This window comes from Lissotriton vulgaris, chromosome 6, assembly GCF_964263255.1.
Source record: "Lissotriton vulgaris chromosome 6, aLisVul1.2, whole genome shotgun sequence".
NCBI classification, from domain to species: domain Eukaryota; kingdom Metazoa; phylum Chordata; class Amphibia; order Caudata; family Salamandridae; genus Lissotriton; species Lissotriton vulgaris.
Window position 1 is genome coordinate 1,848,694,836 of NC_141694.1, and position 25,680 is coordinate 1,848,720,515.

General features: G+C 47.2%; 1 protein-coding gene across 2 annotated transcripts in view; it reads right to left on the reverse strand.

Moving 5' to 3' along the window:
• GTF3C2 (general transcription factor IIIC subunit 2) overlaps window positions 1–25,680 on the reverse strand; it is a 908,247-nt gene that overhangs the window by 123,970 nt on the left and 758,597 nt on the right. For both annotated transcript variants that reach the window (XM_086928162.1, XM_086928163.1), the window contains exon 17: window positions 7,755–7,928. In XM_086928162.1, coding sequence (XP_086784288.1) covers window positions 7,755–7,928 — 174 coding nt within the window. The remainder of the gene's footprint in view (window positions 1–7,754; window positions 7,929–25,680) is intronic.

Genomic DNA, 25,680 nt, shown 5'->3' on the forward strand with positions numbered 1-25,680 from the left:
TTCTTTCCCAATTCTTGGGGAGAGGTCAGATCTGAGTCAATCAGGTGCTGATGCAACAACTGGTTCTGGCAATTATTTAAGATTTGTTCTCTCATTATAAGATTGTACAATCCTGTATAATCAGTAACTTTACTTCCCAGTAACCAGCCTTCCAAAGCCTTAGTGGCACAATCAACAAAGTCAGTCCAATCCTGAGCCTGAGTTTTCTGGGTATCTCTGAACATCAACCTGTACTGTTCAGTTGTTAGGCCAAACCCATCAATCAGTGCACTTTTCAGGACTTGGTAGTCATTAGCATCCTCATCTCTAACTGTGAGGGGCTTATTTCTGCCTTTACCTTCAAAGGAGAGCCACAATATAGCTGCCAACTGACCCTGGGGTATCTGCTGTACTTTGCAGGTCCTCTCCAGAGCAGTCATCCATTTGTGGATGTCATCCGCTGTCTTATAGGGGGGTACTATTTTACTCAGGTGTCTATTATCAAAACTCCTGTCTTTATCCCTAAGGATACTGCTGCCACCAGTGGGTTCTATCCCACTCAATTTCTGCTCTCTGGCAAAAGCAAGCTTTTCCTTGGTTGTCAAGGGCAAGTTCTTCCCTTTGGATCCTCAGATTAACTTCCTTCATCTTTGCCTGGTGCTCTCTCCTCTGAGGGGAAGTCATCCTCCTCTGAGCAGATGCATGAGAGACATGGGAGTGAATAGAATTGATGGAGTCTCTGGATTGAGACCTATCTCTTCTATTCCCAAGGTTAGGCCTGCCTGTGGCTGGGTCTGGGGCTCCCCCAAACCCATCCCCATGTAGGCTTAAGCTGGCCCTTGTGAGTCTGCTGACTACAGCTTGGCCATTGTCTACCTCTCCATCAGATAAGTCTCCATCTTCCCTACCATCTACATTTTCTGTTTCAGGGAGGTTAGAGTCAGGATCACCTTCTAAGGGGGGCATGCTTCCATCTGCTGGGTCTGAGGGGCCTGGGTTAGAGGCCCTTCTGGCATCATAGGTCTCTAAGAGTCCTATCAGAAAAGGAAGGGTATGGTTGGAACCCTGTTTGTTTCCTGGAGGTACACAATTGTCTTATCTCCTGGAAACTGAGTGCTGCATATCTGGAAAGGACCTGTGGATGGTCACTAATCACTAGGGAAGTCACTGTGGCCTCTCCTGTGATAGACATGCTTTCTAGTGAGGTGTGGTGTGTGCACCTACCTACACTATGGGGTTTCCTACTGATCCCTTGCTAAGAGTTGTAGTCAGGGTGTGCTAGGCCCTTTCTACTACAACAGCTGGTTCAGTAGAACTCAGAGTATTTATAAGCTTGTTATATGTACATATGGTACCTTATGTGATCTTTCAAATGACATCTCAAGATTATGTTTGGTAAAAACAACAGCAAGCTCAAATCCCAACCGCTGCACACCAATGTGAGAAGTTGGCCTGATATATGATGCTCACTAGTTCTAGTGAACACCTTGTATCAGTCCAAACAACCCTTATGGTGATTGGCTGTAAGTCAACCTTATAGACCAGCTATCCTAATGGTAGCATGGACAGAGCAGGCTAAACTCTTTTGGCATGTGAAGCCAGCTGTTTTACCACATATAACAACCCCTTGAATACCAGATGAAAGGACACCACACAGGTGGTTATGAAAATAAACAATATATTTATTACTAACAAACACCCCTGAACTCTTTATGAGATCAGAGGGCTAAGCACATAACACTACTCTTCAAAAAAATACAGTAAGTAGCACAATTACAATGGTGCCCTAGGGGCACGGCAAACTATATACTAAGTAAATGGTACAAGTAGAACGATAGAAGAAATGAGTATGCCCAGAGGCTGTAGAATCGCTGGGGCTACACTACCCTAACCTTAGGTAAGGAGCAGGAGGCCCACAGGACGCGTGTGCAGTGCTAGAACACACATGCAGGTTTCAATGCAAAGTCAATGGGCACGAACAATTTACAAAATAGGTGAGTAAGGACAGTTCCGACTGGTTGAGACTAAAACTACAGCATACCTGGACACTAGGAGAGTCAATCTTCCCATGAGCACCGAGATGCTCTCGTTACCTCACCCACGGGCAGCGGGTGCATAGGTGTGAAAGTGTGTCGGATTTCCGCGTTGAAGTCAATAGAGCCTTGGAGAAAAGATGCTGCAGGCGACCAGGAGGAAGATGTCCGGAGTGATCCAAGGGCGGATCGAAGAAGATGGAGACCTGAAAGCAGAGCGGACAGTGTTCAAAGTCACTAGCCAGTGACCGGAGTGGAATCAGGAAGTAACCAGATGATGTCGTCGCGATCAGGTGAAGAGGTGACGCTTGACTCTCCAGTCACGTGAACCAGGAGGCGTGTTCGACGACCAGGATGGAGGCAGGAGCTGTCCCACGCAGGCTCTCGCTGTCGGCGGAGTCTGTTCTAGGATCGGAGTCAACAGGCCTTGGCAAACGCAACTCACGCGGCAAGTGAAGATGGCGTTTTGTGCGGACCAGGAGGGTCCGGGGTACTTCTCCCTTGTAGGGAAGCAAGGACTAGTCTGGAGCAACCAGACCAGCGGTGTAGATTTCAAGGCTCGTCGTCTAGGAGGCCACTAGCCAGCCGGCAAGTGACCAGACAACGCGTTGAGTAGCAATCAAGCAGAAGGGCCCCACACAGATATCGTGGATACTGGAGGGCTGGTCTTCGGTGCAGGAGCTGCTCGGGGCTGGGGCTTCTCAATCCCCAAAGCACTCCCTCGAGGGTGCCTCAGAGGTCGTGCTTGAAGCGAAGTACAGTTTCTTCAAGGTGGCCGGTCCCACGTGTCTCGTCACACCCACAGATCTCAGCTGTGCTGCAGATGTGAGTTGAGGTCGGAGAGGTCTGGAAGTCCGGGTCTCGTTGGGCTCTGAAGTCTGGTTCCGCCAGGAACGACGACAAAGTGAACCGCTAGGACGCTTGATGGTGCCTGCGGATGCAGGGTGGTCACTCCTTGGCCACAAGGGAAATTTCTTCAGTCTTCTGTGGAGCAGAACGTCAAAGTCCAGAGTTTCTTCTTTGTAGAGTTCTTCAGGATAATCTAATCTGGAATGGGACCAGCTCCTACCTTTATTCTGCTAAAGGGGGCTGTACTAGCGACTAGGTCCCTCCCATGGGTGGGACCAGGAAGGGGGGGTGGTTACACCCCCTATCTTTAGTCCGGTTTCGCGCCACAGCAGGGGATGGAGTGTCCCAGCAACTGGTTTGAACCGGGGTATGCACAGGGACACCTTGTGTGCCCCAGGCATATGTCATTCCTTTCAGCCCTGCCTATCTGGATACACAAAGTCTTGTCTGGGGTGGTGCTGGCACCTCCCCAGGCAGGAAACCCTTTGTCCAGCCCTCCCTTGCTGGAAGAACTCCCAGCAGCAGGAGGTCAGACTTGTGTCTGTGGCAGCATCCATTTTGCTGAGGCTCGGGTTAACTTTAACCGGGGTTCTAGTTCTGTACATGTCGTGTCCCTCTAAAAGGGTGGAATGCTACCCCCGTCGCCAGAAATCGTATGACACCTTACTCGACATGTTTTGATAATGCCAAACCAAAGTTAGCAATAACCGCGAGGATTATCATGCACTTAAGAGTATATGGTACGGCACTATCATGGAAACAGCTAAAGGACATGGTTCCGAAAGCTGCAGACAGGCTCAGCTCATGCTAGAGCACCATCTCACATATATTTCCAAGCACTCTGCCTTCAGGATTGATAAGGCCTGCCATAGGAGTGACTTATAGGAATATATGTGTCCATTTTGGGTTAGATATAGGTATACTATATCTACAGCAAAGGGTGATTACACCACTTTGCCCCAGCTGTCTTACCAGCCAGTTATGTCTGTTTAGATGGCCAGCCAGGGGTGGCATAATACATGCTGCAGCCCCTGGTAGGCCCTGGGTGCACTTATGCCCTGGGTACCTATGGTGCACTGTACAAGGCCTATAAGAGTGACCCAATACCAATTGGTAAATGCACCTAAAGTACATGTGTGTCAATTTAGAGAGAGAACAGCTAGGCTGTGGGTCTGATTAGCAGGCCCACAGCCAGGGAAAGTCGTAAACCAGTGAAGCAAAAAGCAAAAATCTGGGGTGACCATAGGATTGCAGACCCTACTCTCCTACACCGACGATGGGGGTCGGTAACCGACACCAGTCGGTTGCAATCGGCACAGGGCTTGAACCCGGACATCTCTACCGGCACCGATAGTCTTACGCTCGAAAACAGGATCAAAAAGATCGAAAGAGTTAGTCAAAAAGTGACTGAGGAGTACTGCCTTTTCTGAATCTGCGCTCGCTGCCGCGGAAAAAGAAGAACTGACGTCAGCGCACGATGGCGCCGTCTAAGTACTGTGGCGGCGTCATCCCGGCGCCAACGACGCCGGACGCGGAGCCGCAGACGAAGCCTACAGACGCGCAGGGGTAATGCTACCCAAAACTTTCCGGATCCAGTCTGACGCCTGGGGATATTCTAAGTTAAGGAATCTAACAGATATGACTGTTCATGATGGTAATGCAACAGAAATATTTACAACAAGGGGTGGTGAGGGACAGAGTCTCTGAAATAAGCAGAAAGCTCTCACCCAGTCAAGAGATCAGGGCTAGATCCAACCCCCTTTTCTAAATCGTTTTTGGCCACTATAGGTGTGGCAGGGTATACTCAGACATGAGTCCCTTTCTCACTGCTCCATCAGGATTCAAGCAAGCCGGGCCGAAGAAGGCTGAAATGCCAGAAACCGGTCCCCGGTAGCTAGTCTCCTTTCTGGTGAAGAATTGGCTTGGTAGTTTAGTCTGCCCTGTTCCCATGATGCACTGGGCCAGGGACAGACTGATTTGCATATAGCCAGGTTCTGAGCTGGGATGGGGCAGTGAGATAAATAACGGTGATGGATCAAGCCCTGATCTTTGGACTGGGTAAGAGTGGTCTGTTTAACTCAGACACTCTGTTCATCACCACCCCCTTTTCTAAATCGGTAATGCAACAGAGACAACGTAAATTCCCGGTGTCGCTGGAAGAAAGGAGACCTGGTCACCCGAGCCGTTTCCAGTTAGGGAGACAGTCAACTTCGCAGGATAACAAGCAAGAACTACTGTGCTTAACATAACGTGTATTTGTAAAGCGCACGTTCACCCCTGACGGGGTATCTTGGAGCTAAATAACAGATGTTTATTGTTACCCAACCCAATGGTACTCATTTTATCGATCTCAGATGGATGAAAGGCTGAGTGGACCCGCCGGGATTCGAACCTGTGACCATGAGGTTGAACACAGGCCCCTGCAGTGGATGCATTAGTCCAGAGCCACCAGACCCGGTTTAAGAGGAGACACTGGGCCAATACCACACTATAGAGTGGCCCAGGACTATTACTCAGAGATTGGGACCTGGACTCAACTCCGCTGTAAAATTGAGTCTCTGGAGCTTAAGACAGCTTGGTCACCATATGGCTTTTGGTTCCCAGGTAGATATAGCTGAAACAGGTTACGTTATACCCCCCACTTGTGTAGTTTCAGTGGGGGGCCCTCTACATGCAGGAGATGGACAGCCCTTGGGTAGTAAGGCATGCTACTTAACCAGCAGAAAGAATGTTTTGCAATCTTCCCAGCGGATGGAATGCTGTTGATACCCTCCTGACTCCTATGTCTAACAATGAAATCCAATGCCTCCAGGTGATCAGTGCACCCTTACTCTTAATGCAAGGCAAATCAATTTTGGAGAAACCTTAAAGTGGTGTTAGCATACACCGGACAGGGTTTCACAGGATGACTGTTACAAAACAAGAAAGGCAAAGTTTATGCAGGATATTATGCTAGAAGGCATTTGTACCTGCAGAAAAAGAGCAGTGTTGAATATCATGGACGTATGTTTGCACAATTCTGTCACACAAAGCTCCGAACTTATAGCTTTGGAACTTTCCCAGTTCCACTACTACATGGCTGGATACCTACATGTTGAAAATGGGTGCCAGGACTTATGGGAAGCTCTGATATAATTGAATTTAAAGTAGTTTCCCATGCAACCACTTGGGGTATGGACAGAGTGTCCTCAAAATTATGCTTCACTTCCTCATCATCCTTACAATTTGCACAGGTGGCAACGTACTGAACTAGATCGACAATCAAGAGGGCATCTCCTATTGCCGTTCCGTGAAAAACTCCCTTAAACTGAAGAGCCATGTATTGCTGCTTTAAGTAACAAAGATATCCACAAGTGAATGACATATTGTAAACATGTAGTCAAAAGTCCTTTTGTCCAGATTTCTGGGCATCTGCCATCACATTAATATCTTCTACTACATGGGCCACCTATAACCGTCACCAAGAACTGTTCAGTAGTAGAACAACATTAATTCCTTTCAAAACGTTCCAATGAAAGTGAGGGTGCAGTCTATCAGAATGAAGATATTTAGAATTTGGGGTATAAATAGGCACTAAAGTTAATGGAATCACTTTCAACAGATTTACGTAGCACAACTATTCTTGTCATAACAAAAAGCATTAGCTGGATTGTGCACTATATAAATTATTATTAATAAGGACAAAAAATTCCCTCTAGGTAAGCGCCTCACCCAAGGGAGATGCATTCATGAACACATGTATTTGGAAATTCAGTAGGATGAACTATTTCAATTTCATAATTTGCAAGTTTGCTAACAAAGCAGATATCTAGCAATCCACATTTGCCATAAGAGATTTTACCTAGGTTGTCAATAAGTAGAGCAACACCCACATTCATAACTTATTGCTCCACAGAGTTCAGCAGCAATGGGGCACTATAGCAATTAAAAACATATTTCTGCTTATAGCAACAGAAAAAGAAGATGGTCGAAATGCTGAACATTGTCAAACATTTAACCCCAGTACAGAGATCTGGGTCTAAATCTATTGTTTTTTTGCTCACCATGCCATTCCAGTTTGGACACAGCCATATGCAAATTTGTATTGACCCTGGATTTAATCCATATCTGTGGCTGGGGTGAATGTTTGACAATGTTCAACATTCCGTCCATGATCTTTTTGTGTTGCTATAGTTGCCCTAAGTGGGAAAGGTATGCCCAGACGCAGGTTCCGTGCTCAATGTGCCACTGGATTCAACATAGCCTGGCTGATATGGGGTGATACCCTGAAACTGGTCTCTGGATGCTTGTTTCTGGTCCAGGGAGGACCTGGCAAGCAGTTTGGGCTGGACTATTCTCATGGGGAGTAGGGTCAAGACTGATTTGCAAATGGCTGGGCAAGAACTGGGGTGGCATGGTGAGCAAAAAAATAATGGGTTTAACCCAGGCCTGTGGGTGAATATTTGACAATGTTCAGCATTCCGTCCATCATCTTTTTGTGTTGCCATATTTTTGCTTTACACACATTTATCTTTTATTTCATTAAACCAGGTTACTGCATTTTTCTGCATCTTGACGTAAAGTCTCTTGTAGCTTTAATGGTTAGTGAAGGCTTTAATATATAGCTGTATTATCCTGTGTGCCCTTATTTTCCAAGACTTAGGGACAGCTGGAGCGAGGACGGAGCCCAATAGGTCCTACCTGCTGTGGCTGTAGCCCAAGGTCCTAATATGAAATAAAGAACTAAACTCCTCCCTGAATGGCACCAGAATCTTGTATGAAGACCTGGCTCACCAACTTCAGCAATAAAACAGTATAAAAGGATGCTGCTGTTTCTGAACACATATGTAACAATTATTGTCAAATGTCACTTTGGATTCAATATCAATATACTCCTTAAACAGTGCTTCTTACCAGATCGGTGTCCTGGTACAGGATGGAATATTTGGTGATTGCTGACTGGTACGACCTATCGACTGGAGCAGGCTGTGCACTCTCACTGGTGTCTTGTTGCTCTTCTTCTGCTGGCTTGCTGTTGGGTGGATCGGCTAATGCAGAGCACTGCAAAAGCTCAGCTTTATAAATGGGCTGGTCACGAAAAATCAAGAAGGCAAGTTTGAGATCATAAGCAAATAAATGTAATAATCAAACTTAAAAGATTCCTTCAATCCTGTTCCTAATGATTTAATGCTCTACATGCTGCACATACTGGATTCTGTTGAGCATGAATTTAAAAGAAAGAAGAATATGGTCAAGTCAGTAATGACTAAATAAAAGTGCCATCATCTCACGATTTACACAGATTGAGAAGCTGTGGGTAGGAGCCGCTATAGCTAAATGACGTTTATAACTGCTGAGGTGTGCTTGAAAAAGTTAAGCAACATAAGAGCATTTCTCTCTAACCACCTGATACTGGGGGTTAGGTCGATCATCCTGCTTGGAGTACTTTTACGGAAATACATTAAGAATAAATAGGGATATTTTACATTTTTAACCTAAAATGAATCATCAGACTTTCAGGCACATTTAATCCTCAGCACTACCACTGAGCACCACAAGGTCTATCAACCACAACATAGTATTGCTAGCCTAGCACTAACAATACAACCACACTGCCATCTACACCTTATCTCTAGTGCAATAGGGACCCTGCCTGCTCTATACTGCCCCCACATTAACACTCCTACACTGAACTACCATCTTTCATCACTACAAAAGTATCTTATAGCAGCACACAGTGACCCACTACCTGACAATATCACACAAGCTGTACTGCAGTCCTTATGCTTACTCTTCCATCTGAGAATAACGTTTCACCATCTACCTCACCACACTACCACATCCCAGAAAATACACTACCACAACAGCACCATTATAACCACCCAAGCATCCCTCTACATCCACAGCAAGAAAACGACCACCACATACAACAGAACAACCACACTACCTAACACATGGTGACAATCTAACACACACACAACTTTACAACATTCCAACACAATCACATTTCATGGCACCCCACCTCCCCCCCAAAGCAACATACAACCAACCCATAGCAGCACACTGCCAAACTCAGCAGGAATTTATAATTCCCCACCCTAATATCATCCTGCACCACCATATTCCCACACTCTATCACTACACTGTAACCCCCCAACTGCACGACGACGTAACATAACCGCAGCACCACTCACCATTACCAAACTGCCAAACCCAATCTCTATTCTACAACATTCCACCGCTATATTGTCAATCCACAAGGCACTAATGAGATATGCTACTCCAATTTGGTACTGTACAAGAGATTTTCTCTTTCTAGCTGAGGCATTTTATGAATTGGTTACATTTTAATTGTTATGATGTAAAATGTTCTTAGCAATTTTCTTCCGTGAATGACTTTTATGGCTGCCACAATGCTGCTGAATAAAGTTTTGAATTAAATTGAGTCTTGGTTCTAAAGTAAAAGCAACAAAGTAATATTTTTATACATAATTGGTATTGGGTTCAGTCTTTCAGTGTGTGTAATCCTTTCTTGCCTGGGTGTGTACATCAAATGCTTAACACTACCCTCTGATAAACTTAAATGCTCACCCACACTACCCCAAAAGAGAGTAAGGTATTATCTACTTTAGCCTCTGTTATACTCCTAGGGTTCACCGGACTCTGTGCATACTATACCTTACTTTGGTAAAATATATACTGAGCCAGCAGAATGCTCAACAAACGGCTAAATAAAATGTGAACAAGTGGTCAAAAAGTGACTAGTTTTGTTCTCCCTGATCCGCGTTGTTGGCATTAAAATAAAGAACTGATGTCAGTGTGCTGGGCTGGCGCCCATGTAGGCACCATGCACATCACATTTAGTGTGGCCACCATGGAGCTGTTTCATGCCACTTACTGGCACTCACAGGTACTACTCAAGAGTTTAAGGATGCAGTCTGATGCCTGGGAAATATTCCAAGGTAATTAATCTGCAGCTAGAGGTTTTTATCAGATGGGCATCATTTTAGTTAAGTTTACCACAAAAAGATGTGTTTCTATTACTCCTTGGGTCATAAATCATGATACACGTCTTTGATCGATTCACTGTTCGCTCTAGATCGGTACTAACATTTTTAAATTGATCGAGCAACTTCTGAAGCCAAAGCGGCTTCTTGGCAATAAGCACAGCATTATCCACGTAGAGTAGGGCAGGAACTGGAGGATACCCACCTCGCAGGAGATTCACATTCAGGCTCACTAGATGACTTTCCAGAAGATTTATATAAAATGTGGATACAAATTGTGCCAGCCTGCCACACGCCACTGGCTAAAATAGTCCTAAATGTTACAATGGAGTAGCAAGCATAATCATCAATACCCATTGAAGCTCTTGGTAGTAAGGGATACAACACATTCCATATCAGGTACACAGAATAGTATAAACTGTAAATAGATATCATATTAAAAGCATGAACAGAGTTGCCTGACCAACTCTAGAATCATCCCTCAAATATGAATTCAGGCAATAATCCTTTGTAAAAGTGTGGACCGATTTTCAAGTAGTCAACTTACAGATAACTGTTAATGGCTGTAGTAGATGCTATTTGCTCTGGGTTTTCTCGGCAGCGGTTTATTAGTAGATTGAAAACAGGAAGACATACAAGACACAACCCCACTAGAAATGGTTTGTTTTGAAGAGACTAGGTATGTGCATACAAGCCCATAGTTGATAAACAAATGGTTACGATTAAATAACCTCTTGGTCTTGTCCAGACAAAAACATAAAACCCTCCTGACATATTGGAAGTGTAAAGAACACTCAGCGGGAGAAGATGGGTTGTTAAAGAAAATGGAGAGTAAATGTCTGGTTAATATGAAAAAAAAACCTTTGAAAGAAATTAAGGATGGGCGCTCATTACTACCCTCTTAGAGTGGAAAATGTATTGAGGTCGACAGGTGAAAGGGCCTGAATCTCAACCCCTTCAAAATGAAGTAATTGTGACTAAAGACTGTCTCAATGGCAGATGCTTCAATGAAGCACAGCCAATAGTTTCAAATGGAGGGCCCATTCATTTTGAAAGAACTAGGTTGAGTTGTCAGTAAAGTGAGGGCGCTCCAGTAGGAAGGAGGACTTTCTTTAGACCTTCAAAGAAGGCTGTAATCATGGGGACCTTAAAAAAGGACATTTGAGGAGTATATTTTCTATAAGTCTCTATTGACTTTGAATGAGTAGAGCTGCAGCATGTCAAGCTCCAGATGTATGTATCTTATTCCGTTCTTCCTGAAATGGGATAAGATTGTGGCGCTGCTGTCGGCACCATAAGTAAAATCTTTTCTACTTGAAGGAAAAAGATGCCCTTGTTGAAGGCCTTTTGTCCTCTCTCAATATGTCTATATATGATTGAGGTAGATTCAGATGTACGTATTGTAGGAGAGTAGGGTCTGCTTCCTATGGTCACCCCCACTTTTTGCTTTGCTTTACTGGTTTTCGACTTAGATATGGCTGTTGGCCTGCTAATCAGACCCACAGCACAGATGCACTATCTCTAAATTTACACCATGTACTCTAGGTACATCCACAATTAGGAATTGGTTCACCTTGTCAGCCCCTGTAGAAGTGTACCCTAGGTACTCAGGGAATAGGTGTAACCAAGGCCTACCAGGGGCTGCAGCATGTATTATGCCACCCCTGGCTGGCCACTCAAATAGACACAACTGGCTGATCACTCAGCTGGGGCAAGGTTGTGTAATCACCCCTTGCATAGGTGTAGTATTCCTATACTATTTACCTGTAGACACATAGTAACCTATATGGCAGGCCTTAACAATCCTGGAGGCAGAGTGCTTGGTTATGTGTGAGATGGTGCTCTAGCATGAGCTGAGCCTGTCTGCAGCTTTCGGGACCATGTCCGTATAGCTGTTCTATGATATCGCCATACCATATACTCTTAAGTGCATTATAATCTTCGCAGTTAGATGCTAACTTTGGTTTGGCTTTATCCTAACATGTCGTGTAAGGTGTCATACACTTTGGAATACTACCCTCTCGCCAATTCTGGCGAAGGGGGTAGCATTCCACCCTTCTAGAGGGAGAAGACATGTTATTGCTGACTATCCCGGTTAAAGTTAACCATACCCCCAGCGTCACAAAATGGAGGCTGCTGCCACCGACACAAGTCTGACCTCCTGCTGCTGGGAGTCCTTCTAGTCACGGAGGTTTGGACAATAGGTTTCCTGCCTGGGGAGGTGCGAGCACCACCCCAGACAGGACTTTGAGTATTGGGACAGGGAGGGCTGAATAGAATGAGACACTGCCTGGGGCACACTATATGCTCCATGCATACCCCAGTTCAAACCGGTTGCTGGGGCACTCCAGCCCCAGCTCTGGTGCGAAACTGGACAAAGGAGAGGGGGTGAACCACCTCCCTTCCTGGTCCCACCCACAGGAGGGACCTAGTCAGTAATCCAGCCCCTTTTAGTTGTATAGAGGTAGGAGCTGAGTCCTGAGACTTTAGATTAGATCCGGACTGAAACACGAAACGAAACTCTGGACCTTCGGACACCCCCGCGCCGCACGGCCACCAGCTGCTGCGTGTGCTCCTCGCTCCCACTGCTGCTCGCAGAGCCTGCCTCGCTGACCCCGACCCTCTGCCTCGCTGATCCCAACCCTCGCCGCAACTGCGTGTGCTGTATTTATTTTTCCCCTGTTGTGCCGTTTTTCATCACTTTGTTCGTAATTTCTCCATTTGTGCCGTATAATCACAGTTTTCTTCCCTTTTCTGCTGTTTAACCTTTTTCATCCCCTTATTGTTTTCCCATTTGCTTTCTGTACCCCCAGTGCCGTGTTTGTATTGTATTTACCCGCCCCGCTCCCCGCCGCCGTGCTAGCGGCCACGCCCCCTTTTCCTTCTGTGCCCCCCCGCTCCCGCCTCCCAGCTGCTCCTCCTTCCCCCCCTCCCACTTCGCCATAAATGGCGACCGCGCGTACGCGCAGCGGGCGAGCCGATTGTGCGCCGAAGGCAAGCCCGTCTGCGCCAGGACCCCTGGCCCCCACGACGATGCAAGACGACCCGACAGACCTACGACGCCGCCGCCCTCAACGCACTGAATGCTGGTCGGAACCCCGCCTGCTGCCGAGCCGCCCGAAACGCTTCCACGGACCCTTCACCTGCACAACCTGCAAGTTCACCTGCCTCCGAACATGCACCGCGCCAGCAAAGCCAAACCCCAGCAGCGATCTCAAGTGCATCCTGCTCAACACCCGCTCCGTCCACAGACACGCCGTCGAGCTCTGGAACCAGCTCGACACAACATCACCAGACGTTGCGTTCCTCACCGAAACATGGATGAACGCCTCCTCAGCCCCCGACATCGCCATCGCCATCCCGGATGGATACAAGATCATCAGGAGGGACCGCGTCAACCAGACCGGGGAGGCATCGCCATCGTACACAAGAACACCATCCGCATCACGACTGCCGCCGACGACACCTTCACCGCCGCTGAACACCTCCACTTCCAGATTCACACTGACCCAAAGACGACCCTCAGAGGCACCCTCATCTATAGACCCCCGGGACCACGCACACAATTCAGCGAAGACATCACGGACTTCATCAGCCCACATGCCCCCCCCTCCGCCGACTACATCCTCCTGGGGGACCTCAACTTCCACCTGGAGAACAACAAGGACCGCAACACCGCCACCCTGCTGGACAACCTCGCAAACCTCGGATTCAAGCAACTGGTCAACACCCCACCCACTACGCCGGCCACACGCTTGACCCCGTCTTCTCATCCAGCAAGCACATCGCCTTCGGCCACTCAACCGGACTTCACTGGACCGACCACAGCTGCGTCCACTTCAGCTTCAGGAAAACCACCACCAACCTCAACAGGTTCCTCACAGAAGCTGGAGCAAGATCACTGCCGACCAGCTCACCACCTCCCTCAGCCAGAACCCACCGACCAGCACACCGGACCCCAACGAAGCAGCCCGCAACTTCACGCAGTGGCTGACAGCCTGCGCTGACGACCTTGCACCACTGAAGAACCCCCCCAGCAAACCGAGAAGCAAGAAAGCCCCCTGGTTCACCGACGAACTCAAGGGCTCCAAGAAGACCTGCCGCACCCTCGAGAAAGCCTGGCTCCTCGAACGGACCACTTACAACATGACCGCCCTCAAACACGCGCCCCGCAAGCACCACCAGCTCATCCGCACCACCAAGAAGAAATCACTGAAGGATCGACTGGACAACAACGCCACGACAGCAAGAAACTCTTCAGCATCGTCAAGGAGTTCTCTAACCCCAGCACCGGCAACAACGACATCACCCCTTCTCAAGATCTCTGCGACTCCCTCGCCTCGTTCTTCCACCGCAAGATTGCCGACATCCACAACAGCTTCGGCACACCATCCCCAAATACTACTGTCGAACCAACGCACCCCGCCACGACCCTCCGCACCTGGACCGCGGTGACCACCGAAGACACAGCCCGCACGATGAACACCATCCACTCCGGATCTCCCACTGACCCCTGCTCCCACCACGTCTTCAACAAGGCCGACTCCACCATCGCACCCCAACTCCGAGACGTCATCAACACCTCCTTCGATACCGCCACCTTCCCGGAGAGCTGGAAGCACGCCGAGCTCAGCGCCCTACTGAAGAAACCAACAGCGGACCCCACCGACCTCAAAAACTTTCGCCCCATCTCGCTCCTCCCTTTTCCTGCCAAAGTCATCGAGAAGATCGCCAACAGACAGCTTGCCGCCTTCCTCGAGATGAACGGATCCCTCGACCCCTCGCAGTCCGGTTTCAGAGCCAATCACAGCACCGAGACCGCCCTCATCGCAGCCACCGACGACATCCGAGCCCTTCTCGACAACGGGGAAACAGCGGCACTCATTCTCCTGGACCTCTCCACAGCGTTCGACACTGTCTGCCACCGCACCCTAGTCCAACGCCTCAGCAACACCGGCATCCAAGAGTAGGCATTGAAGTGGATCATCTCGTTCCTCGCTGGAAGAACACAGAGTCCGCCTCCCCCCGTTTCGTTCCGAGGCCACCGAAGTCATCTGCGGCGTCCCGCAAGGATCCTCACTTAGCCCCACCCTCTTCAACGTCTACATGAGACCTCTCGCATCCATCGCACGCCAACACAACCTCAACATCATCTCCTACGCCGACGACACCCAGCTGATCCTCTCCCTCACCAGAGACCCCGACACCGCCAGAACCAGCCTCCACGAAGGGATGAAAGACGTCGCCGAGTGGATGAAGAACAGCCGCTTGAAACTGAACTCAGACAAGATGGAAGTCCTCATCCCTGGACCATCACCCTCCGCCTGGGACGACTCCTGGTGGCCCCCAGCCCTGGGCACCGCCCCCAAGCCGACAGACCACGCACACAACCTGGGCTTCATCCTGGACTCCTCCCTCTCGATGACTAGACAAGTCAGCGCCGTCTCCTCTTCTTGCTTTCACACCCTCCGCATGCTCCGCAAGATCTTCCGCTGGATCCCGATCGAAACCAGGAAGACGTTCACCCAGGCCCTCGTCACCAGCCGGCTGGAATACGAAACACCCTCTACGCCGGAACCACAGCCAAGCTACAGAAAAGACTACAACGCATCCAGAACGCCTCAGCCCGACTCATCCTGGACATCCCTCGACGCAGCCACATCTCCAGCCACCTGAGGAACCTGCACTGGCTCCCCGTCAACAAGAGGATCACCTTCAGGCTCCTCACCCAGGCACACAAGTCTCTCCACAACCTAGGCCCCAAGTACCTCAACGACCGCCTGACCTTCCACACGCCCACCCGCCAGCTACGGTCCGCCAGCCTCACCCTCACCGCCGTACCACGCATCCGAAGAGCCACCGCCGGAGGCAGATCCTTCTCCTACCTGGCGGCCAAGACATGGAACTCCCTCCCCATCCACCTTCGGCTGACCCAGGACCACCTCGCCTTCAGGAGACCGCTCAAGACCTGGCTGTTCGAGAAGTAGCGGCCCCCTTCCCCCAAGCGCCTCGAGACCCTTCCGGGTGAGTAGCGCGCTATACAAGTGCTTTGATTGATGGATTGATTGAAGACTGAAGAATCTCCCTTGTGGCCAAGGAGTGACCACCCTGGGCAACCGGGCATCATCCAGCAAATCAGCAGCTTGCTTTGTCGACGTTCCCGCCGGAACCCGAGCACAGAGCCTGACAAGACCCAGACTTCCAGACCTCTCTGACCCTCTCTTCACGACTGCAGCACAGCTGAGATCCGTGGAGGCGACGAGACACGTGGGACTGTACATCTTGAAAAGCCTGCAACTTGCTATCTGTGCAGCTCCTGAGGCACCCTCGAAGCTGTGTACTGGGGATTGAGAAGCCCCGATCCCGAGGTCCATCTGCGACGAAGATCAGCCCCACACACTCCACGAGTTCTACGTGGGGCCCTTCTGCATTTGCTCTGCTCGACCCGTTGTCCGGTTGCTCGCCCGTTGGCTAGTAGCCTCTGTGACGACAATCCTTTTGAACCACCTCGCTGGTCTGGTTGCTCCAGACTGGCCCTTGCTTCCCTGCAAAGGTGAAGCACCTCACACCTTGCTGGTCTGCACCAGAAGCCTTTGTTGTATCCTGCGTGGGGTGCCTTTGCCAAGGCTTGTTGACTCCAATCCGGAAGTCGACCCCTCCATCTGGCAGAACCTTCGTGGGACAGCCCGTCTCCAGCACCTGGTCGTTGTCGACACCTCCTGGTCTACATGGATGCCAAGACAAGCTTCAAGACAGCACCTGATTGCTCCTCAACGTCGTCTGGTTCCTTCCTGGTTCAACCTGGTCACTGGCTAGTGACCCAGACTCTGTCCCCTGTACTTTCAGGTCCTCTTCATCCTCGATCCACCCTTGGATCCACCCAGACATCTTCCTCCTGGTCCCCTGCAGCATCTTTTCTCCAGGTCTCCATAGTACTCAACGACTAAACCAGACACATCTTCACACCTATACACCCGCCGTCCGTGGGTGAGGTAACGCGAGTACTTCGGTGCTCCCAAGGGTATTGACTATCCAAGTGTCTAAGTCTCTAGTTGTTTCCTCCTAGCCAAACCGGAAGTGCCCTAAATCCTTCTAAATCTAACTTCTAAGTTCCCATTGACTTTGCATTGAATCCCGCGAGCGTGTAAAGACACTGCACGCGCCGCCTGTGGGCCTCCCACTTCTAACCTATTGTTGAGATAGTGTAGCCCCAGAGATTCCCTAGGCCCTAGGCATTCGCCCCTAGGGCCTAACCGTAAATTGTGCAACTTAACGTATAATAACTAAGTGTCTTGTTATGTGCTTTGGCCTCTGACCTCAAAGAGTTCAGAGGTGTGTTTTAGAAATAAATACATATATATTTTATATATATCCTGTGTGGTGTCCTTTCATTTGATATTCAAGGGGTTACATATGGTAAAACAGCTGGCTTTACACGCCCTCAAGAGTCTTTTAGCCTAAGACTGTTCTGTCCACGCTACCACTAGGATAGCTCGTCTATAAGGTTGACTTACAACCATAAGGGTTGTTTGAACTGTTGCAAGGTGATCACTAGAATAGTGAACACCAACTACCAGGCCAACTTCTCACACGTATTATCTGATCTCAAGATTCAAGGATGAAATAAACACTGTATTCTAGCGAGTCAGTTTGGTTTACACAGCAGTCTCTATGGTTTTAACAACATCTGCAGCAACTCCAGGAACCATCACTCTCAGGGCTACTCTGGAATAATAAGAATGATCATTGCTCGGCAATTCTGAAGGTTCAAGAGGACTGTTGGAGTTAGTAGAAAGGTGGAAAGAAATTCAGTAAAGTTTGTGAGCAGCTATCCAAAGGGCAATGCTCAGAGAAACTGAATCCCAGTAGGAGGTCCGCTTGTTTTTTTTAAATTCCTGTTAAGGGAACGACTCTTAACACCCTAACCTCATCAGAGGCGCAGTCCAATTTTTTTGCACCTCAATCTTGTGCCTCCTGCTGTGTTTAGGTAATGCATTACTATAGTGGTGTCTGTCTGAATTAAGATTTTGCTTACCATCAGAGATAGTCATGAGAGATAGAAAAACTATTCTGAGCTTTCAGAAAAAAAATGTGCCTCAACTTTCCTTTTGCAACTCTAAACCTTGACAGATCTATAGGGCTCCTCTACTTGACATGGATGCATCCATGATTATAGCATTTACTGGAGGATTCTGTAGATTGTACTATTGAAATTTGAAAATTGTCATCCCTTATTTTTTCCTTTGAGACCACGGATATTACAGACATTGCTAAAGTTGTCTCATTTGCAGTCTTTCCTTTGGGACAATGAAACCGAAAGAGTGCATGGATTCCAGCAAGAAGGTATGAAGAGCAATTGGATTCAGAGCCCTCAACAGATGACACTTCTCCCACTTGGACAGTACTCTGTTTTTCAAAGGAAACACTTTTCTTAACGCTATGTCTAAAATGTTGCTCCCACATAAGATAGAACCTGAAGGTGGGGTGTTATTGTCATTTGCAAGTCTTGTGTGTCTTTTTCTGGGAACTGCAGCCTTTTATCAGCCAGTTGTCTAGATACGGATAGAAAAATATTTTGTGACAACAGAGGTGGTGTGCAATACTGTCATTCACTTGGAGAATATCATAGAAGTAGACTTCAGTCCACAAACGGTACCACTGTGTATTGAAAGTGTGAAAGGCCAATTGCAAATCACAGGAAATTACTGTCACTTTGACTTAAATGTGGAGATATGCATCCTATAGGGTCATAGTGCACATCCAGACATCTAGTATGAAAAATGTGCTAGTGCACTAGAATGGGAATTCTGTCCCTCTTGAGCCACAAATCGGCTTGACATAGATTCAAGTTTGGTTTGACTTTTGAAGGAGAAGCCCTCAACGATGTTGGTGTGTAGGATGACATTTCTCTTACATCGGAGAGAGATGCTCACTTCGTGTACTTGTGGATCCAGATCCATTAATGGAGAAGGGGGTACTTGAGACAAAGGAGACGTCTATGGCGTCTTTCTTTTGGGTGACCTCAAAGTGTGCAGTGAAACCATTTCAGAAAGTGAAGGCAGGTTGAGAGGGTTTACAGATGTCTGCCGTGGATTTCTCAATGTAATTGCAAATCTAGTAGGTGTGAGTGACTGTGGAGACAGGTAAGGAGAAGGCAGTAATCTCTTCTTATGAGTGTAAGTTATTTTTGGAGACGGACCGCAGCTGAAATTCTTGATGCTGATTCAAGTGACTGAGTGATGCCGTGATAGAGATAGTATGACACTGAGTGATTTAGAAATGTGGAACTCATCCGCGGGAAATGTGAAGCTGATGTCGGTAAGGTATGCTGAAACGTCAGGACATGATGATAATCATGTATTAATGATGACAGCTAAACTGTTTATGACAGCAAGCATTTCGAGGTCTGCTGCTTTCATCAACATGAAAGACTTTGACGCAATGAAAGATTATGAGAGTCCCCATGTCAATGTTTTCTTTTTTACTCCTTGATTTTCTCTATATGGACCTCCCTCTATGAGAGTACTTGGAGGTTGCAGGCCTGGTCACAGTAATACTGAAGGCTCCCTGTAGACCTTGCTGATCTGTTTTCTTTCCTATTGCTTTCTTGTCTTCCATTTTCCCATGCCTTCCTTGTGTTTCCTCATCAACAACACCGATACAGTAAGGGTCCTAGGGTACATTTAAAGACCATGCACAAACAAAACCCCCAACTTGATACTAATATAACAACGAGTGTCCATGGGTCTCATATCTGAGGAGACCCAGATGATGACAAGGGCGGTAACGGACAGCTACTGATGGGTATCTTTCACACTCGAGGGATATCTTTTTTCTATTCATACCAGTATATATATATATTATATATTTTTTGAAGCCATACAGAGTTTGAAGATTTCAATCACAGATATGAGACCCATGGACACTCTTTATATTAGTTCCTTGTGTTTCCACCGGCCTTTTGGTCATTTTAGAGCAAAATGTACACAATTCCACAGTGAGGAGATGGTAAACAAAATATTCACACTTTGTGTGAGTCTCCAGAAGCCCTTTTCCTCCAGCAGAATGGGTACTTCACAAAAAATGAGGGCAAGAAAAAAACACTAAATACTTGATAACGCACTTTCTGGTGAACGAAATAACAAGGTAGATTCCGCACCTTGTGAATAGTTTCCCAGTCTGACTGGATCCGGAAACTCAAAAGTAATACAACTGTGTAGGAAAGGTCGTATGTCTCTGCACCAACCTCGTTACATTCTGAAACTTACGAACTGAACAGCATAAAAGTGCCACCCAGGAGTGCTGACATCCGAGCTTTCAAAGGCCGGTCTGGAGCCTCAGACACAGACCCTGTTGACTAATTGGCTAATCCAGCGTGCACATCTCTAGTTTGGGACCTTTTTAGATGGAAAGGAGGCCATTCTACACAAAAGGAAGGTGAGAGGGCGATGAATATGCAGTAAGATGGTTTCCACCAGAAAGAGAGTTACCGAAGGTAAGTAACCTATTCATCTGATTGCTATTTCTAACCTCAGATTACTCATATTGTGAATAGATACCCAAGCAATACCTTTCGAAGGTGTTGGGTCTGTGGAATGGCTCAGGTTAAAAAGTCCAGCACGACAGAATGGGTTAAATGCCCATCCCGACGGGCCTGACTGTCAAGGCAATAATACTTTGGGAACGTGTGCACTGGTAACAACTTAGAAGTCTGGTACATTATCCAGGACAGGAGTAGCAGCTTTAGCTTGAGTGAAATGAGCCCTAAATCCTCCAGATGGCGGCTTCTTACCTAGAGCTCACCAGATTTTAATGCAGAGGGCTATCAGCCGAGATATGGATCGTTTCTCTCCTGCCTTGCCTTTCTTTGCTCCCTGAGAAGCCCACAGAGTTGATTATCCACTTGATGGTCCATGGTTAGGTTTTCCATTTTTTTTTGTTTTGCTGACCTCCATAGAAAAACACTGTCCAAACTGGTAAAAACTTCCTGAGGTGGCAACCCTATCCCTGGTGCGATCAATGTAGAAACTAAGGGCTCTCTCTTGGAGTCCAAACAATAGATTCACTCCTATTGTATTGAAGGATTAGGAGGGGTAAAGAGTTCAGGAATGGTGAGACCTGCAAGACCTAGAAAAATATTACTACTTTTGGCAGAAATGCAGCTTGAGCTCTCACCACCAGTGTGTCTGGAAACATTGACATGTAGGGCAGCTGGACCGAGAGTGTTTGCAACACCCTCATGTGACGAGCTGATGTATCACGACCAGAAAGACCCTTTTCAGGGTCAAGAGACATAGTGAACAACTGTGCACTGACTCAAATGGTGTGCTCATTAGAAATGTGAGGACCAAATTGAAGTCCCACTGTAGTTACCACAAACTGCTTAAGCGGAAATATGCAAAAAACTTTTAAGAAATATTATCACAAAACATGATTTAAATGAAGGCGCAAGCTCAGGTAATCTTAAACCGCAGCCACTAAATGACTATGGCCCGGTTGATCTTGATCTTCTTTGTAACTTGAGTCAGGAGGAATAGAGGTGGGAAGGTATACAGCAGCTCCATGCTGCTCCAAAAGAGAGCCTTTGCGCCTCAGGAGAGTGCCTTCTTATGCCAACACAAGTATCTCAGTCAGTATAACACTGCACGCTCTGCTATAGTGGGAAGATCAAGCCAGGGCTCTCCCCACTGCACCACCTCTGGGCACACTGGGTGTAACTGCCAAGTGTAATCCCCTCGGCATTGGCAACTGAGTTTGTTGGTCCTAGCGTTCAGAGATCCTGCAAGGTGGTTCATGACCAGAAAAATGCCCTGGCGAGTCATTAACTTCCAGAGGCGCAGATCCTCCTGTCAGAGGACCCAAGACGTCCCTACTCCCTACTTGTTGCAATACCACATGGTGGTAGTGTTGTCTGCGAGTACAAATATAAGTCTCCCCCGAAGCATGGTAGTAAGGCTTCAACAGCAAGCAGATCACTTGCAACTCTAAACAAACTGATGTGTGGCGGGTTTCCGCAAGAGACCAGAGTCCTCTGATCTCCCCCTATCCAAGATTGCCTCCCCAGCTCACTAGTGAAGCATCTTCCATCGCCATCAGCTTTAGGTGGGGCAGGGAGAGGAGTCTGCCACTGGCCCAAACGCGGACTAACAGCTAATACTGCAGATCTTTTGCAGTCTCTGGAATCCGATTAGTTCCCCTATGGATGTGCCTACTAGGACTTCAGATCTCACTACAGATCCCACGTGTCATCTGGTGTGGTTGGCTAGCAAGATGCAGGCTGCCAATAGTCCGAGAAGCCTCATATACATTGTTACTGAGATCCAGGACAGAAGCTGAAACATCAGGATCATAGACCGAATGCCCTGGACTCTGCGCTCCCGGGGAAAGGCACAAAACTGCACTGTATTCAAGATGGCTCAGATAAAAAGAAAATTCTGCGGAGTCAAGTGTGACTTAGGCATGTTGACAGTGAAGCCCAACAATGTTAAAAAGATGGCTGTCATCTGGAGGTGGTCTAGGACTACCTGTTGTGAGCTTGCTTCCAAGCTAGGGGAGGACTGGAACACCCAACCTCCGGACTTATGCTGTAACTACAGTAGTCGCTCTCATGAACCCAAGAGGGGCACTAGTAAAGCCAAAAGCGGGCACCCTGAAAACACTTGTGTGCCGACCGGAATATATAATTAGGGGTACTGCAGGTCCAAAGATAGCACACAGTCTACAGGATAGACCAGACCTGGGCAAGTGTGAGTATCCTGAATGTGTCCTTTCGAAAAGAAGACGTGCAGAGGGCACTGATCTAAAATAGGACAAAGGTATACGTCCTTATTCAGCACAAGGAAGTAGCAGAAAGAGTTTAAAGTTCCAACTTCAAAGGGTGGACTTCCCTCTATGGCTCCTTATGCCAAAAGTGCTTCCACTTCCTGCTGCAAAATGGACATGGCATTCTAAGTCAGCTATGCTGATGAGGAGGGGATCATGTGTTGAGCAGAAAGAAATGGGAAGACATAGCCTCGTTGGACAATTTAGAGAACCCATGCATCTAAAATGATGTCACGCCACTCTTGGAGGAAATGTCTGGTCTTTCCTCCTACAGGAGTGTCTGTCAAAATGACACACTAAAGTGGTACTGCGCTTGTGGCCGTCAGAAGAACAGTGACGTTGTCAGTGATGCCCTGAACATTGTTTCTGGGACCTGCAGGCTCAGCCACAAATTGCCTGAGAAGTTTGTTGTGCAAGGAGCTGAGTCTGGCACTGGTAATATTGAAAACCCCTGGCATATCCCAGAAAGGGGCAGAACTGTAAGGAAAATTGCCTGTTAGGGAAAAAACGCCAAAAGGAATAGGCTGTGGCGAGACTTTCTCACCGAAGAGGCGAGAGACATCAAACGGCATTTTCATTAAAGATGTATGGACATCCCCTGAAAAGCCTGTAGGCCTCATCCAGTTGTGAAGCTAAAGCACAACACTCTTCCCCCATTGCCCGGCCCAAGTAATCAGTTTTGCCGTGGCCAGACCTAATAACAACGTTGCCACAGCCTGGCCTTCTTGGATTGTATGGGCTAAAGATACCCACATGTCCTCCGGAACTGAAATTCCAACCAAGTCCCACAAAGCATGGGTTTAGCACTCTGGGAGGTAGCTGGCACTACCACATCGTAAATAAAGGCTGGAAGAAGGGAATGTGTGTTTGCCAAGGGTCTTCATGTATTTGGATTCTCAGTCTGAAGGGTTGGTAGGGAAGGTCTTTTGGTTTACCCTGCTGATGGATGCCTGTGGCAACATCTGACACTGGTTGTTGGGTCAGAACATCAGGGCCACCTGGCGCTGGTCTGCGGCAATGAGCTACTTGCCTATTGACCTGGGGTCCAGACCATGGTTTTTCTCAAGCGTCCAAGCGGGTTATACATAAAGGCTTCGTTAAATAGCAGAAGCGGTTCTGATGCCTGAACAGGTCACATCGACCAGTTGTGCTGTAGAGTCTTCTGTTGCTTGGCTTTGCAGAGTTTCGCCTGCAAATTCATCTGGGCCTAGCTGTCGCATGCTTTGGAGTTGTGTTCCAAACCCAGGTATCTTTCATGAGGATCAGTCCCAAACATGTGCTTGTACCTACAAGGTTTAAATCCAGACATTTTGGGCGGTGACATATTTCCCTTGCACACTGTAAAAAGAAAATAAAGAAACTGATGTCAATTTGTGCCAGGGTAGCACTAATATACAGCCCAGCTTGTCATGCAAAGTTGCTGCGGAGCTGCACAACCCCACCTATTTGCGCACAGGAGTACTGCTTTTGATTTTACGGATTCAGACGGCTGCCAGGGGGAATATTCACAACTTGAGTTTCTACAGTTTTTTTTTGTTTATTGTTTTTGTTACATTTGTTAACAAATCACAACAACAATAGCAGTACTTTTCCTTACCATAAGAATGTCAACCTTCTATGGCATATATTGTGCACATTTTACTACCATCAGACACTTGACAGCTTGAGGTATCTACAGTTAACAGTATCCATCGGGAACAACACAGGTGACTTATTAGATGTCAATGACGGTAATTTAAAAGAATTAATCCACAGAGAAACCTCTTAAAACAGATGAAAAAACAATAAAGAGCTGAAAAAAAGGAAACAGCTCCGAGGCAAGAGCAGTTACAAGGGTTCATGGAAAATAAACGTCAATGGACTCAAACAGATGGGTGTATTTTTAACTCTCATAATGTAAAACCTATTGGGCTCTCTTGCTATTTATTTATACAAGCTAGGCATCAGTTTCTGAAGCCCCTTCAAACAACTTTGCTTTGTAGGTTGGCCTGGGTGGCATTCAAGATCTTGACCTGCAAAGTTGATTTTTAGTTTACGTCAAGCACTAAACTACCCTAACAATCATGCCAACGAGTATATTTACATATGTTGCATAATTTTGTAGTATACAGCATTATAATGCTTTACACACATGCAAAGAGCAGGCACACAATAGAAACCTGTCATGGAAGTATGGCTTCACTGTAAATGTTAGTAATGCACAGTTATCTTAAGTCATTAAGCGCCTTTAGTGGGTCTCTAACCTTGGACGTATAGCTGCAGAGCCATTAGGTCTGGGAGCACTGACTGCTGAAATATCAGGTCCGAAGTGAATACTGAAAATCTCTGAATCATCACACTTCATCATGTAACACCAGTCTACAGGGCCAGCATCACAGTATGCAGAGTCACACTAACAGTGGCAACTGTTGAGGTAGGTGCCATGTTACTGCATAGAGATGGTCAAAGACAGACTCATTTGTTGCCAATCACCAATGCAAAATGACAAAACATGTCAAATGTAACCATTCACAAGACGCTGTGCGCTGACCCAAAGTGTGAAGGACACTTCAAGCGAAGAACTGCTGAATAAGGCTGAATGATGGTGACCCAAAGAAGCGAACATCTAAAGGGGTCTAACCCAGAGGTTACTCTGTATACTTGTTAAACGCACAATGCCTTGTATGGGGAAAAATGGAATATGTATAGAGGAGATATATGTACCCCCCCCCCGAGGAAGAAAGTGGCTCAGAAGATGATATGTAATAATAGAGAGAGGATTGTGAAGTCGACCGTTGCTAAATGTAAGGAAATTACTGTAATGAAGTGTTTTTGCAGATGATTACTTGCACAAGCAGATCTTACTGTTTACAATAAAATTTAATTTTAAAAAAAGCACAATGACTTTGCCTACACCAAAGCTAACAAGTAGTGGCAAAGTCAATATGTCTTGCCTTTTTGCCCTAATGGCTATGCCAATGGGTATTAGCCATACTGCACGCACAGCATTCCCTAGGCTGTGCATCTTGGCT